At 41.0% G+C, this 17,338-nt stretch overlaps 1 protein-coding gene across 1 annotated transcript in view; it reads right to left on the bottom strand.

The window, feature by feature from the left end:
* si:ch211-186j3.6 (neural-cadherin) overlaps positions 1–17,338 on the bottom strand; it is a 488,898-nt gene that overhangs the window by 188,114 nt on the left and 283,446 nt on the right. Inside the window, exons 24-25 of the mRNA XM_036135719.1 lie at positions 16,414–16,598; positions 6,553–6,782 (exon numbers count right to left, since the gene is read on the bottom strand). Coding sequence (XP_035991612.1) covers positions 6,553–6,782; positions 16,414–16,598 — 415 coding nt within the window. The remainder of the gene's footprint in view (positions 1–6,552; positions 6,783–16,413; positions 16,599–17,338) is intronic.

Below are 17,338 nucleotides of genomic sequence, written 5' to 3'. Positions count from 1 at the left end.
ACTAAGTTTGCTAACATGTTGTCAGGTATGTGGTTCAGGGCGGCTGTGTTGTGCTGTGCTTCCCTGTCTCTAGCAGGGTGCGACAGGCGGACACCGCAGCAGGAGCTTCCCTTCTCCAGCCTAATCAGAGGAGTATTTAAGGAAGGCGTCAGAGCCGCAGCTCACTTGAGCGGTACCTGAACTGTGCTTTACTCCTAGCCATTCCTGGTTCCTTGTCTTCTTTCCCACTAATGCTCCCTGTCGTACCTGACTCTCCCCTGGTTCTACTCACTGCCATCTTCTGTAAGTCAGCCTCTCTGCTCATCCTCTTTCTATCTTCCTCAAAGACCAGAGCCTTCTCAGTCGGCCATTATCCCATTCACCTCCATAACCCCTCTGTCCTCTCTTACGTCAATAAACTTCTTAAAAGCCATAACCTGTCTCCGTGTTTGTCGCTTCCGAGTCACATTGGAAAAGATAATCATGACAAATGGGGAGACTGGGAGAAAGCAGACCAAAACCAGGACTTCTAGAATAACGTTCTTTGGCTCAACATGTCTAAAACTTTTTATAAAACACAAAAGAGAACGTGTTTGGCATGCATGTGGTGCATCCGGGTAATAGAAACTCATACCAAAGGTCAAACATAGAGCTTTGGTTTACTGCAGAAGGATATTACTATCCAGGAATTTACCAGGGACTCTACCATTGATCAGATGGAGCTTCAGAAGAATCTGAGACCATCTGTAATAAAATGAAAGCTTAAGCAGAACTGGGCCCTGCAACATTTCGATGACTTGAAACAGACTAGTAAACTCAACCAAGGACTGACTGAGAGTTAAGAAATACAAAACTCCTGAAAGTCAAAGACCGATTTTGGATATCATAGAGATGCTATGGGCTTGCTTAAAATGGCCGGTACACATACGTACAAATCCCCTTAGACATATCAGGACAAAAAGCGAGGAGTAGGGTAAGCTTTCCTTAGACTGATGTCAGAGACTCTCACTGAAGTTATTTCAGCCAAATGGAATGAGACTAGCTATTAGTGGGTGGGGTGTCCTAACTTTTCCTCCGTTAAGAACGCATATCTGATAACGTTCTGATATCTTTTTTCTTAATGAAGAAGGTTAGATTTTGAGTCTTTACCTGTCATTACATCACTTTGTAATGTCATTACATCATTTTGTAATGACAGGTAAAGACTCATGCGGTTTTTATAATGTGCTCCAGAAATAAAGCTGATTGACATTAGTAGGTGAACATTTCTTTTGAAAGAAGCGAATATTTATTGGGTGGTTCTACATTCATCCGAGCATCCCTGCAGACCAGAGAGCTTTGCAGAGGACACCTGCTGTACCTCCACAGTCAGGGAAGCCTCTCACCAACTCTATGAAAGTTTTGGACTGGAGCCATAAAGTTAACAAACCTTAAAAAGTAGAACCACAAGACTGCTACATAGCTTTCTGCATCACATGAATTAAATGCTGAACTGCTGGTGTGATTGTGGCAGTTATTGTTTGTGTGCGTTACCTATTTTGTATTTTTATATACTTGCTTTATCTATTTCATCATTTATGTATACGAGTCTCTTACCATCATCTCTGAGAATTAATACTTCATGATGTTGTAGACTAAAGCTTAATAATAAAATTACAGCAAACAACTGTTAGGTCGGGGTTGTGACTGTCTGTTCACTGCAAAAACAGAACTAAAAATGAGTCATATTTTCTCGAAATAATGCATTTGTCCTTGATTTGAGCAGGTAAATAAGATTATCTACCAATGGAATGAGTATTTTGACCCCTAAAATAAGATAATTAGATATAATGCACTTGAAATAAGGTGATGAAGATGAGTTCTTCCTATTTTAAGTGCAAGAATCTTATTCCATTGGCAGATTATTTTATTTACTTGCTCAAATAAAGTATAAATACACTCATTTCAAGAAGAATTTACTTATTTTTAGTTCCGTTTTTGCAGTGTTTTCAGAGGTGGTGGCAAGAAGGGCTTTGGTTGGCTGTAAATAAGTAGGCAAAGGTACAAACATTAACAGAAATGAAAAAGTTCTCAATTAACAACGTGGTAAGCTTTGCTGAGCACCAGTCAGTCCAATCCCATCCCTCAGTGATGAGCAAATAAATACCCAGTTTAATGGGCCAGAGTTGTAAAAATGCCACAGACTGCGCCCTGCAGTGACTGAACACAACAAACTCAGGCCCTATGTTAGTTTCTCATAGTAGGGAAAGCCTATTATCACAAATGAAACAGTAAAATGTTGCCATCACAAACAGAGCACTCACAACAGTGTTGCAGGAGACACCGAAGCGGAGACGCCCTGAAATGCTGTAGCGGTTTTTCCCCGACACTTTTCATTTTATCCTGAGCTGCCGGAGGACTTGTGTGTTTGTCAACACGAGGATCCTGGAGATGATGTAACAAGCTTCCTGAGCCGAGGATGCGCCTCGCCAAGATGGATAGGTCTGTCATCAGAGCTGGCTGCAGATGTAACACTGCAGATGTATCAACACCGTAGTTTTGACTGACTTTCAGTGCCGTGTGTGGACGCTGCATTACTCAACACCGAAGTCAAACAGATTAATAGAATAAACAAAAAGGTCAAAATGAGACAGTGCAGGGTCACTGGGTCACGTCTTGAGCTCCAGCCTCTGGTTGGTCCCTGTAATGGATTCCTGCTTATGTGAACTAGTCTTATTTCTTCTTTCTTTACCATTCTTTCCATGAACCATTAAACATCAAACAAGGAGAATTATGTCGTGCTTAACTTACGACATGTATCCAAATTAATTGAATACTTCAGCATTTAAGGACAAGTTGATATAGTGTCCTTCAATGCTATTAGATCCGCACATACCATTGGATTATTTGTCATCACAGTAAAAACACGCCCAGCCTGCAGGAGAAAGGCCTCTACATCAAAACACTTCTTCAGAGCTGCAGATACCAGATCCCACCCCTTGGTTTAGGCTACTGATTGTCCGGCGGATGCAGAGTCTAAGTGGTCTGCTGCAGATCTAGGTCATCCAGACAGGTTAAAATGGTCCCAGACAAACCCTTGGGGAGAATCACCTGCTGCTTGCAGGCTGAGGTCTTTCCTGCAGTGCTGCCATTCTCCGATGGGGATGAGCATTCAATGCCAGTACTGACCAGTGTGCACTTTTGCCCTCATGCTGCTTTATGCTTCAAATAGAATTTTTCTTCACTTTTCAGTAGCGCACTAACACACACCGGGGTGGACTCTGGATTTTACAACTATCTGTTTTTCCCATTTAAGAATACCGCTCTGAGTCTTTCTCAATCAAGCGAAAAGCCAGCAGACTTTAACACTGTTTGTCATCTTGTTTGCATATTCCCTTACAGTCATGTGTGGAACTATAACGTAATCCATCTGATGATCCTCCACACTGCAAAGGCAGGTTAGAGAAAATATGAACGCTCTGTATGGAAAAGAAATGAACCCGAAGGCTACGTGTTTCACTCTGGGTGGATTAGCTGCATAATAATGGGACAAATAAAGAGACTGAAATAAGAGAAACATCTATGCCCTGTTACCGTTTAACTAGGATATTGCCTTCTTGTCAAAGTTCAAAAAGAAAACGACACAGCCAAAATAAATATGACACAATCTAGCCATATAAATAAAGTGTTGTCATCATTCTATTGTTTCTAGCTTGAACTGTGACCAACCTGTTTATTATTAAAAAAGCTGTGCTAATGATTGCATGTCTGACTTCAGCTATAGTGAAGAAGACTGTTGCCCAATGGACAGGGGCTTGTTGCTTTGAAACTTTATATGGGTCATTCGTTACTATTCATCAGATTTTAAGGTCCTGTAATGTAGTTTAGAGTGAATCATAACAAACATTTTTTTTAAACGGGGAAAAAAGAGCCCTTGCTGATTCTTGTGCTGTTGGAGGTGCAGCTTGTGTGGAGCCCAGCTGAGGACCACAGATCTGGGTCAATTGCTGATTGACTCTAGACTTTGTCAATGACATCTTTATCACACACCTACAATGAGTTTGGATTTACCAGCTGAGAAGGAAAGAAAGATTTGCCTTTATAGTCTCGCAGAGGGCAAATTTTATCTCTGTGTTTAACCCATCTTTTATGGAGCAGTGGGCTGCCTACACTGAGTGGCGCCCGGGGAGCAACCTGTGGCTAAGGGTCCTGCTCAGGGACCCATGGTGGCAGTCTGCGGGATCCGAACTGGGCATTTGCATGCTTCTCAGAACGCATGTGCACTGCTCTAAACACTAGGCCACCACTACCCCAGTTTAGCTGGTTTATTGGCCTAACAAATGAAAGCCGACCCAGAGGGGACCAAACACCATAGGAGCAGCGTATTGTTGTTGGTGACAGGGAAGACGGGCATCTCTGGAAGACCACAGGGCCTCAGATCTTTTGTCCAACATGCATGTGGAGTGGTCAAGGTAAGGGCTGAGGACATGTTATAGGGGACTGACTAGAGTCCAGAGATGTAAGGCAAGGCAGGTTTATTTGTATAGTACATTTCAGTAACAAGACAATTCAGTAACAAGTGCAGTACAAGAGTAGATCATAAGGAAAGAAAACACACAGAAGAAAGTACATTGCAGGAATAATAGCTCCAGATCTGTCCTGGAGCTACTTGTAAGGACCAGACCACATTCACCCCTCTAGATTAAATCCTACATCACACAACCAAAAACATGTCTGATCAGGCGAGCGTCATATCTGTTTTCTTTTGTTGTGAGACTGCCGTAACATGGAGCTCTAGGTCACATGACCCACTTACGGTGCATCCGGCCCTCTCAAGTTACATAGATGAGTTTTTGAGAAGGCCAGCCAGCACGGAGCATCGATATGCGACAAGTGTTGCATATTGACCTGAAAAATCATTGAATTAATCTATATTTCAAATTAAGATAATACTCCGGTCAAAACATACAAGGTGTTGCTTTAATGATGTAGTCAGCATTGAGTGGTGCATGTTAAATACGGTAGGTTATCTGGGCTGTAGGCTGTACTATGTAGTGGCTCACATTTGATTAAAGAAGGTCGTATATCAGCAGTCTCATCGCGCTGCAACTGCAGGTTGCTCAAGTGAAAGCCACCAGAATTCCCAAAACCTCCTGGATACGTGTTGAAATGTTTTCAGAAAGAACTGAACGAAAGTCTGGTTGCCTCCGATTTAAGCCTTTTTGCTAATGTAGGTCGGTTATCATGTGATTTCAGGTACCCTTGGTTAATTTGGGCCCTAAGACATGAGATAATTCAGCCCAGCTGCAAGCTATGTATAACGGTTATTTAAACGTATTGATGTAAGTAAAGAAGGAAATCTGAATTTTTTAATTTATTTAAAAAAATGGTTAAACATAATTGAAACCCTTGGCTAACTTTGAAATTCTGAAGTTTCTGTTTGTTCAAGTTGTGTTTTTTTAAAAAAAAAAGGTTCACCACACAACTCAGACTTATTTAGTGGTACATGTGGAGCAAATGCATCCCCATACATTAATGGTATTTTCAATGTAATAACTTAATCAGCTAACCAACAAAAATTAAAATGTTACATTTTTAGAGATCAGTCCTTAACAGGTATTTAAATGTCTCATTTAGCTGTAAAGTAAAACTGCCTCACTAAGAATGGACTGGCTTCTTGGGCTTATGAAAACAATTTTTTTAAGGTTTACAATAATAATATATACTTAAATTAAACAAATACAAAATATATAGATTAGGGATTTATCTGAAGGGCAAATGATTATTGGATATACTACTGGACAACTTTTTCAAGCAACCAAGGGGCAGTAATCGAAGCAATCAATGCATACACTTGAAATCCTTCAAACTCATCTGCTCTCAAAAACACAGCTCCCAAAACAGAACATTACTGCCACCTGTTGGACTGGAGGGGTGAAACTTTCAACCGCAGATCTCCAGTTCACAAGCTGAGGTCATGATCTGAAGCCATATGCAGCCTTACCTGAACCCAGACTTCACAGAAGCATTTCTGTGTGGAAAAAAGTACAAGTTTCCATTTCCTTTGACAGAAACGAAGCTTTCATCGCCTTCGGGACTGCCCAAGGTTTTGATCGCTCAAAACACAGATTTTGTTTGCCCGGTTAAACTCACACAACATAAGGGACACTCAAGCTTGAAGGAAATACCACATGTAAATCAGCTCTTATTAGGTTATAAGTTAGATAAATTGGGGTCTTGACCTTTGGCAACGATAGTAAAATACATTTTGACGGGCCTGGGGATCTAACCACCGACCTGGCAAGCACTTTCCTAGCTGAACCTTAGGACAATTGCTGCTCCCAAGAAAAGTCAGCTCAAACAGAGAGCACAATCCTGCTTTTAAGGCTCCGTCACTCACACCCACAGCTCCAAGTGGAAAGTGCACTTACTCTGTGCAGTTGACTAGATTATGTGAGTGCCACTCAGGAGGCAGCGCTGTCAGTCCGGCGAGAGCAGAGACCCCAACAGAACGATCAAGCTGACAAGACTTTATTGTGTTTACCAGGGGTGTCAGTGTAGATGAAAGGCTACGGGACGCATGGAGTGACCTACCTTTTGTTTGTGGGCGGCTAGGTAACCGTGCATTTTCTCCGGCTGGAGGAAGGAAGGGCCGCCGTTCACAGCGAAGCGAACGTCCAGCATTCGCTCCTTCACATCCATTAGGCTGAAGATGTTAACTTCATCTGGTGGAACGGAGAGCATCTCAGACAGGAAGTCCACCAGCAGATCGTAGCGGCTACGCTGCTTCCCTCTCAGTTCAAGGAACTCTTTCGCAGTGATGTCTGAGGAAAGCGTACACAAAAGATAAATTATTGGTCCCACTAGTGCCGCATACGTATGTTGTAGGTTATAGGTCACCACAAACAGATAATCTTAGTAGGATTTTAATTGTAGCAGTAACTATAAGAAGAAAAAAAGCCAAAAAACAAATGTTTTTAATTAAAAAAAATTCTAAGAAGTATCTAAGAAGTTTGGTGCATTGATATTTATTCCAAAGCCCTAAGTGAGTTATTTATTTATTCCTTACTGCAATTAAAGTGAAAGGTGGGACGACACTGGGACAGCAGCTAGGAGGCTTGTCCTGTAACCTGTGGGTTGCCGGTGTAGGTACCAGATTAGCTCGGGTGGTCAGATCAACTCGGGGGGCCTGTGCTTCGCGATGACATCATAATATGGCAACTCCACTCAAACAAACTACATTACGCCCGTGGTCTCCATTTGTTACATATCAATTTTCTTTTGTCAATTTACAGTTATTTTCCAGTAACTTAATCGAGGCTTGAAAACTTTTAACATCATTTTGGAATACTTGTGTGGTAGTCTGACAATTTAATTGGTAATTTTGCAGGATCAAAGTTACATCTTAAGAGAAATTTCCTTCCTCCAATTAAAAAAAAAAAAAAGTTGTGAAGGGAAACTAAACCATAAACTTTTATCACAGCATTCATCACTTTAAAATCAATAATGTTTATTCCTCCTTTTTCTACTGATATTACTATCAGTAGATAGTCGTTCTTTCTGATCACATGTTTTTTTATTATTCCAGATGAAAATGTGACAATATTCTACCAAAATTGAGCCAATCGTCAAATATTTGTTGATTTTTTTGTAAAATGGCTTGAATATTTGTTCTCTCATTATCAGTGTGGTCCTTGTTAATCATTTTACCTAATTCTTATCAATTAAAGTGGGTTGATTATTTTGAATTGCTAAGATTTTATATTTTTCTATGTTCATCTTTAAGCCTGAAGCTTTTGAGAAAAAAGAAACCGCTAAATTAACTAAATAAAATTGATTCGTTACAAATGCAGCGCGCGGGCTTAATGTAGTGTGTTTGAGTGGCGTTGCCATAAAGTGACGTCATCGGGAGGCGCAGGGACCATGGAGAATTTCTTCATAAAATTGTCCGTTTACAAACCTCCATCCCGCTCTCGAATAAAACCTACACCCCGCTATAATTACTTTAGTAAGTTGTCAAGACCAAACACAATGTTTTGCGTAATTGTGCAAACGTTAAACCAATCATGTATAGTGACGTCATCAGAAGGCGCAGGACCCCGAGCCGATACCTACACTGGTACCTACACCGGTTCGACTGCCTGCTCTGACCAAACACTACTCAAAGTAATTTTTGATACTCTTGTAAAAAGAGTAGATTTATAACTGGTTTCATTTGATAATTGGGCTGATAACAGATTCTTCCCCCTAAGTGTGTATTTCTTCAGCTCCTCCTGCGGTACGGTCAGCCTCTGCCTGGTTTCTCTAGCTGATCTTGACCTGCCTGGCAGACTAGGTGGACAGTCCTGTCTTAGGAGGTTTGACTTTGGATTTAGCCAAAGTTGTGTGATTTATATTTGTGAACCAAAGGAAAACCATGGAATTTTGGTCATCCCAGCATCACTGGGACTTGAAATACAGACGATGACGACAACCTCTGATCAGGACCCAGGGTTCCACATTCCCTGATTCAAAGCTCCATGGTTTCTCAGACTCGGATGTCCCCATTTTCAGTAGGTTTTCAGAAATTCCAGGATATTTAGAGGTTGGATAATTTTAGCTGCATGTTCCACATATGATGAGGCAATCCTAAAGTTGATTTCCATGTCGGTAGGATGACAAAAAAGTTGTTTCACTTTCTTTTGTTGTAAGGCCATTTGGACTCATTTAGGTCAACTCTATAGGAAAATCTAAACCACCTGGACTTGTCAGATCGTGGAACCTGATGGATATCTCTGGTAATGATAAAGCTGCGATTTAAAAACTAATTTGGTTCAAAAGAGACAATTCATTATTTAGTTCACTTCATTATTTAATTAATTCATGTATTTATATTTTGTGATGGCTAGAAGCTCTTCCAACCATAAAGACTAGGGAGTCATTATAAAAGAAAACTAATTATCATGATACAAGAGGAAACAGGCAAAAAGCTTGTAGAAAATTCCAAGAAGGGTTTGATTGCTGTAACTCCAAAACAGATTTTTATATTTAGGCTGAAAACACTTTTTACATGTATTTTTTTTTATCAACATATGAATGAATGTTGATGATCTTTATGATCTTCTGAGGTGTCCCTGTGTCATTGTCCAATCACAAACTAGCTTCTTGGTTGAATGAAAACATTTTATAATCTTAATGTGTTTCAGGTATGAATAATTCTGGATTTAATCAACCACACTAGCTGCCAAATATGTTTCTTGGGCCCATGTCAGTCCACCCTGAAGCCATATAGTAGAATGATGTGACGGAATAAAGGAGCCTGATATGGATCCAACAGACCAAAAAGGGAGGGAGAGGGGGGCGTGGTCAGTGTCAGGTCTTCCACAAAGCTTCAGAAAGAGCTGACTATATATTTAGGTCCTAATCGTTGCTCCATATCTCACGCATGTTGGTGTTTGCTTTTGAGCAGCGGGATCAGGTGTAAATAAAAACGAGGACGGCGGGATGATTAGGTCAGCAGGTGAAAGGAGGGAGACGGAGCCTAAACATCAGGAGACAGGACCAGGAGAGCTCAGAACAGGCTCAGCGGATACAGCGAGAGGGATTGAGGCAAATGTCAGGTCCCATCAGTCGGTCCGCGGAGAGAAACAAGGACATGGGCAGACAGAGACACAGTCAGGAGGGCTGGGGGAAGAATTGTAACTCCTAATACAGAATGTCAGCCTTTGCACCTGGCTTTGATCCAAGCTCACAACACGCTGCTGCTTTCTCCTTCCCACAGGCTTATTTGAGCTGGTGCACCGGCTCGCTCCTGCCTGTGGGTTTAGCATTTACACAAGCAGGTGGGGGGGGGGGGGGGGGGGGAAATAAATATCCTGTTCATTTGTTGTATACTGCTGTGAGAAGTAGAGTGATTAAACAGTGCCACCGTCTCACAGGGAAGCTCAGAAAGTTTTATTAAATCAAGGAAAGGAAACCCAGCAGAACAATTTAAAGCCTGGGACGAAGGCCAAAACATTTCAATCCACGACATCTGTACCTGTAGATCAAATAAAATGCAAAACCTGCACCTAACGTGAGAAATAACTCTACCCAGACCAAACCTTAATCAGCATACTAAGCATTTAATGGAGTGTAAATGCTCTCCAACTACCAGAGCTGAGTTGGTGCCCTGTGTGAGATACACATGCTCAGATATATACGCTCGCAAACGCACACTGACTACTTCATTGTGTCTCCTCTTTCCGCCCGATTGTCTGGGAAAGGATCAGGGCTTCATTATGGACAGACGCAGCGTAGCCGCTTTCCCATCAGCAGGTGTGCTGCATGTTTCACTCCTTAAAATCCTGGAGCGGCTGCATGAGCAAGTGTCAACAGAAGGGAATCAACTGTAACTGCAGAAAAAAAAAAGGTAGCTCAGCGATACCTTCCACGAGGGCTGCACACTAATAGAAAAAAACATGTAACTGGTCGTGCACATTCACCTTTAATTCCCAGACCTTTCAATGTGAAGTTTTGTCAAGAAAAAAGAAGACCTGCAACACTGAATCTGCATAAATTTGGCACCTTTGCCAATTTTTTAATTGTAACAATGCAACAATGTCACAAACAGAGCGATGCCCACAAGGTAGATGGAACATATCACACATCAATAGGGACGTTCCACCGTGTTTAAGCTGACGTTTCCTGCCTCTCTGTGCTGCAGCCGCCCACCACACCAGCTTTTACCTCAAACCTCAAACCATATTCCTTGAGAGAGAGAGAGAGAGACGCACACAAACATTTGCACTTATGCTGACTGGAACACGCTTTTTATTGGTTTTGTTGAGCCCTACGTCTGTGTCTGCAATACAAATCAAACTACAGACTCTGTTCTGATGCACTTCCTGTTTTAGCATTCTAAAACTCAACCTGAACCTGAGACGTGTGCGCCCAGACCATAATGAAAGCTGGTGGAGGGAGGTCTGTCATAAATCTGATGCTAAACTGTAAAAAAAACAAGCAAACTGTCGGCTGGCTTTTCATTTGCCTTCTTTTTCTAATTCTTATTCTGCCTCCTACTAAAACCCAACACCCTGTCCTACATTTCTTTGAGAAAATACAGCAATACAGAGAAACGCTGGTATTGTTGCTCCAGTGATCCACATCTGCTCCATATGTGGGACTTCTGTTGGACACCAGCAAGTTAAATTAGAGTTCAACTGTTTAAACTTTAGACCTTCATGAAATATGCAAAATGACTTGAAGTTATCCTAACAGTTCTATACTTTATGACTGACACAATTTAAGCAAGTTAAATGCAACTCTGTCAACTTAAGTTGATGCTTTTTGACTCTGGTGAATCTAACCGTTTACAATCTAGAATCATCTCAGACATTTCTAGGACTTAAATAGAAATTATTACATTTAAGATTTCTTAAGACCCTACAGAAATTCTGAATTGTCCATGTACAGACTACACCTAAATTATTCATACCTTTGGCAGATTTAAAGTTATTTTCTTTCGATCTATAAGTTTGGTTCTGATTGGAAATCCAGCATCGCTCAATCTATAAAATGTTTAAGTGGTATCATTTTGTGTGGAAAAGAGTTTTATCTTCATATTAATACAATAATGTATGTAGGAAATGAGTTATCTACTACTGGAAAGATCTTTATTGGATTTACAGCGATCAAATCCTTATCACTGCAGGCCAGCATGCCTCCAGTGGGACGTTCGGTGATTTATCTTTGAGGTTGGAAGGCTTTCTTGCCATCACCCTAATCTTTAGCTCTCTATTAGATTCAAGTCAAGTCTCTTGCTGGGTCACTCCAAAATGTTTCTATCACTTCCAGTAAGGAGAAAGATGTTGAAAGGGAATGTATGATGATGCCAGGGGATGAGATTTTAATAGCTGGTCCAATCTGGCATATCTGACTAATTAAATAGTTCAACACCCTTCCAACAGAACAACGCTGTGTTAGTGTTGACTTGTGTTGGACATGTGGGAGAAGCGAGACAAGTCAATCCCACTTATTATTCCAGTGGAGCTGGAGTTCCTTCTTTCTTTAAGTGGAAGTAATAATGAATGTACCCTGGAGGTTGGTGAGATATGAAAAAAAAAACAGAGGAAAGTTGGTTCCATATTGTTCATTTATCTCATAATCTGTTGGAAAAACAGAGTTTGAGCAGAAATTATCCTCACAAACTGCTGATGGTGTGATGCCATGCGTCAGCGTGCTGGATGCACTGCAGGAACTTGTGTTCCTGACTGCGGTTCAGCACTATCTCAGATTGGAAGGCCTGACCATTTCAAGGACTTTGTGTTTACAACATACTTACCTTTCCATCAGCTTTGTGTGTGTGTGTGAGGGTGAGTGAGTGAGCAAGAGAGAGAGAGAGAGAGAGAGAGAGAGAGAGAGAGAGAGAGAGAGAGAGAGAGAGAGAGAGAGAGAGAGAGAGAGATGGGCCTGACTTAATCTCAGTCAGGCAGATTTAACCAGTGCTTTCTTTGAGCTTCCTTATTGCATTCCACATTTGTTCTTGAAATGGGATTTAGAATGTCAAGAAGGGTGTAAGTAATGCTATAAGTAGAATATTTTCATAATCCCTGCGACTGAAAATCAATGAGCGTTTACTCCAAAGCTCCACAAGGAAAAATAAAATCCTGGAAATGGCTACAGTGAAATATTATCTGCACGTGCACGCTCCCACACACGTATCCACACATACAATCATGAATTCTGGGAGCTTTCCGAATCCCGGGGTTGCTCCCGGAGTCATTAATCCCGCATTCTGCTTTAAAAGGGCAAGTTTACCATTTTTCTGGGCCGATTACAGACTGAACCGGCGGTTAACAGAGTGTGAGCGACTTTAAACAGTCCAGGCACACCATGTCTGACACCTATGCCTTCTTTCTCCCAATTTACGCCTCTCGGTTACAACAAATGCCCCATTAAAACCAATAACACACATAACTCAAAGAGCATTAATAGCAGAGGGGCTGTTAAAGAAGTCAGTGAAACTGTAGCCTGCATTTATTAAATTATCAAAAATGTCCCTTTTTACTTTAAATATTTGCTCATGCACATTTTTGCACACAGATCATTTCCCTTAATTTAAATGTGCGCATCAGCTTTGCACCTTGCTGTCTGGGTTTTTTTTTTTTTTGAGAGCATGAATTAGGCTCTTCCTCTTGTTTTCAGAACATGAAGACATCCTTTTATCTGCCTCCACGAGGCCTCTGCCTCCCTCTCGTCTTCAGAGAGCATCATCCACCCTCTCCGTCTCCGTCTCTATAATGCTATCTCTGAAATCGTAAAAATCCTTCATCCATGTCCCATTTCTCTAAAGCAAATTTAATTCTGAGCAGAGTGAGATGTGCTTTTCATCAGGTAATGACGGATGCTGTTCATCATGTGAGGGATGTGTGCAAGCTGAGCAAATCCACAACTAATTATTTTGCAAGCATAAGTAATGAAAAGAGGCTTTTCTGAGTGTCTGCTGACTGCAGCTGGGATCCCATGAGTCAGGAGAGAGGAATTAATAATGGGGGGAGTAGAAAAATATATATATTTAATATACTTTGAAACATTGCAAATGAGACAAGTAAACAGCAATTAGCACTATTCTGAAACCTGAGACAAGTGTGCAAATAATGAGCGCAACCAACACTTTCTGTAAAGACTTGTAAAAAAACCTAGAGGAAAATGCACGGTGCTGTACAGTCAGCAGCACCTTTAGCTGTTTCGTTACCGATGCCATGCCCTGCTCAGAGGTACAGTGGCTTGACACAAGTTTTCAGACCTCAATCATTGTTTTACACATTTTGTTACATTTCAAGCACAACCTTCCATGTCTTCCTGTGATAGACCAGGACCAAATATGGATTACCTGGAAGGCGCAGTGAAAATCATACCAAGATTTCAAGAAGTGTGGAAAGCATAGATGTTTTGTTCCTTTGGCAACAGCTATGTTTACATGCACAGACCAAGATGAGCTGATGGGAATATGTTCAGAATGAAAAAGCTAAAAGTAATCTGGATGCATCTTTTAAAAGCTCATAAAATCAATTAATTCAACCCTGACAGGCATTTACATGCAGTGAGCTTAATTCAGAATAGAAGCATCCTGACACACAGCTGTCAGATTTCCCTAAAAAAAAAAAAACACAGAAGAAGAAGCTGTACTTTTGTCTGCGTGGAAAAAAAACAACTAAAAAGAAAAAAAAAGCTGAAGTTTGTTGGCTCTGTGTCATCCGAGTGCCTATATTTAAGGAGTTTGGTGATTTAGAGCTTTTCAATGAAAACCTCATATCATCAGCAGAGCAGTTCCCCGACTGATGGAGGAAAGACATCGGCCACACATTAGAGGCTGACATTTTTTTGGGTTTCTTGTGGGTTCCCGAGGGATTCCCACAGGATGGGAGTCAAGTTTAGTAATAATCAGGAAATTGGTACAGAACAGGATAAAAAGTTACCGGGAGCAGACGGGAGCAGGAACCAGTATTAATTTATCTAAATAATGTATAAATAAAAGTATCCATCATTAGATTTGATTAAACATAACAATACATGAGACACTAATGTTATTGAATTAATATGTAAGAATAGCTTTGTTGGTTTCTCAAGAAAAGCTTTGTGTGTTACAGCAGCATTGGTAAATGGAAGGGATTAAGTAATGGCATGCAGTAACAAAGAATAAACGCTCAATCATCCTGCTTCAAGAACACAACGTGTCAGCATTATGTCCAATATAATGCAACAGCTGTCTGTTGTGGGGAGAGCGGGGGGCTGTGTGTGTGTGTGTGTTTGGGGAGGGGCAACTTTATTTGCCTTTAGTTTCAAATGCAGCTCTGACCAGAGGTAGAGTGGGCAAAAAATTGGACTTAAGCAAGAGTTGCACGACTCACACATAGTTTTACTCAAGTAAAAGCAGCAGAAGTCATTCAAGAAATGACTCAAGAGAAAAAAAGAAATAAGCTGCTCAAGAAGGCCTACCTACTGTACATAGGTTCAGATTTATTACTTCAATCAGATAGAAAATAATTTACATTTTTCTATCTATAATCAGATAGAAAAAAACATAAGGTTAAGTGCAAATTCGGGAATTTTAAAGACAAATAAAAAACACATTTTAAGTAAACCAGGAATGGGATGCGAGCAGGAATCATTTTACCTGGAGTCAGACGGGACAGGATTTTCTTTTCTAGATCTGGCCAGGGATTGGGATGGAACAACATTTTTTATGTAGCAGTGGGATTGTCATGATTTGGTTAAGCACCCGGGCGCAGATGCAGTTGATGCAGCCAAAATGATTTTAAAAAAAGCTTTGACAGAAACTTTAAACCATGAATCAGTAAAAAATAGCCAGGATAACTCAAGTAGGGAACCATGGGATGAGCAGACGAACCAGCGGTGAAAGGAAGCCAGGAGTATAAATACACAGTATAGAGAGAGCAGATGAGCGAGAAGCCAGGTGAAGCGACAGATGTAACTGGGAGCAGGTGTGACCAATGAAGGTAGGCGAACAGAGAGGGAGCAATGAAACGGCAGGGGACAAGGAGTAAAACACAACCTAACCAGAATGCTAAACCTACACTGGATAAGCAGACTCTAAACTGAAAATAAAGGACAAGCATGCCAACAAAGAGCTAACAGAACCAAGAGTAAAGTAGCTAAACCCATAAACAATGCAAAGCTAAAGAAAGAATGATCCATAAATAACTACGTTCAGATACAGACACCCCTGTGTCTCCCTCTCTAGCACACATTCTCAGTCAGAATAACTTGTTGATGGACGTTGTTTAGAGCGACATAAAGCGCCCGTCTCATATGGAATACCATTTATTTCTGATTGAGCTTAAGCCGATCACAATATTTCAACTGCCGCATTTTTTCTTCAGATTGTGCCTTTATTACGACCTCTTATGTCCATTTCTGTACATATCAACCATAACATTACAATTAGATGGACAGACTCTCACAGCAGCATCTGCAGCAAAAGGGGACTTCTACAAAGCATTGACAGGGAAGTGTGCACACAAATGGACATCACAGTTTGGCATCATCTATCATTTTATTCCACCTCATAAATACTTGTGGATCTACCTCATAAAACAGCCGTGAACGGACGTCAGAGTTGATGGTTGTAACAAGGCTGAATGTAGAAAGGTTCAAAGGGTGCAAAATGTTCCCTGGGCTCTTTTTTCCAGGCAGGGTGGCTTTGTTATAGCAGAAAACTGGATGACTTTTACCGAGGGACCCCACAGATGTAAAAACCTTTGGTTTGGGTATCTGATTAAAAACCTAAGAGGCAAATTAAATGATCTGAAAGTCAGAAGTCAACTGTCAGTGCTGCAGTTTCGACCACACTGTCGTTTTTGTCGTTTTGAAGTAACCTGTTAGAAATTGGAGTCTAAGATTCTTTGATAAGTTTAACAGTGACATATACACCCAAAACAGGTACAGGTATGTTTTCTGGGGAGTTGATTTTACCTGCCAGGCGAAGGGATGCGGAGTTAAAGATGGCTTCCTCTCGCAGCTCCCTTACGTGTACGGTGACAGTGGAGACGGCGTCGGGCCAGATCCCATCAGACACCCGGACCTGGAACTGGTAGGTGCCGGGTGGGGTGTTCTCCTTGATGATGAGAAACCCTGTACGCTTGTTCAGGATGAAGTAACTGAAGGGGTGGGGGGGTGGGGGGATAGAAAGCACACTCGCTATTAGTTCTTTTGTTACACCTGTTTTAGTATCACACACAAACAATCTGAGCAACTACCAAATGCAGCTGTCAAAATATCATTTCATCATTTAAGGGGAAAAAAGCTTCCCAGATAAACCTGGCTTTTTTTGAAAAAGTAATCGCCCCCTCTGTAAATCATGAATGCCGTTAGTAATATTAATAAAGGAATTTTGTGGACAGCTTGAATATATTTTACAAGCCCCACATAGGCCTGACCACTGGCTGGCCTGGAGAATCTAAATGCAATTAATCAGTTCAATAGAACCTGTCTGTCAACAGGAAGGCATATAGAGGCTTTCAGTAACAGTAAAGCTGTCATATTTTCACAAACAGTTGCTTTCAGCACGTGATCAAGTTACCCAACTCGGAAACACACCAGTTTTAACCAATTTTCCTCCACCTTAGCATCCTTTATTCAGCATTTTAGTATTTAGCCGCTGTAGTTTTCTGTTCATGGCTGTTTTATTAGCTTTTGAGATAAAGATAAGAAAGGTTGATGAATTTATAAAAGTCAGTTAAATCAAAAGAAAAAAGAATAAACTGAAACACTAATCATGTAAGGAGGCAATTTTACTTGATTCCTTCAATCATTGCTGCCCTTGTACAGTAAATTAATTCATTCGCTTTAATTACAGAGGAAATGTGAGGCAGAGCCTTGGCAAATCCAATAATAAACT

The sequence above is a fragment of the Fundulus heteroclitus genome, chromosome 4, assembly GCF_011125445.2.
Source record: "Fundulus heteroclitus isolate FHET01 chromosome 4, MU-UCD_Fhet_4.1, whole genome shotgun sequence".
In the NCBI taxonomy this organism is placed as follows: Eukaryota; Metazoa; Chordata; class Actinopteri; order Cyprinodontiformes; family Fundulidae; genus Fundulus; species Fundulus heteroclitus.
The sequence above is the reverse complement of the archived record's forward strand: the minus strand, read 5'-3'. Positions and strand labels throughout refer to the sequence as shown.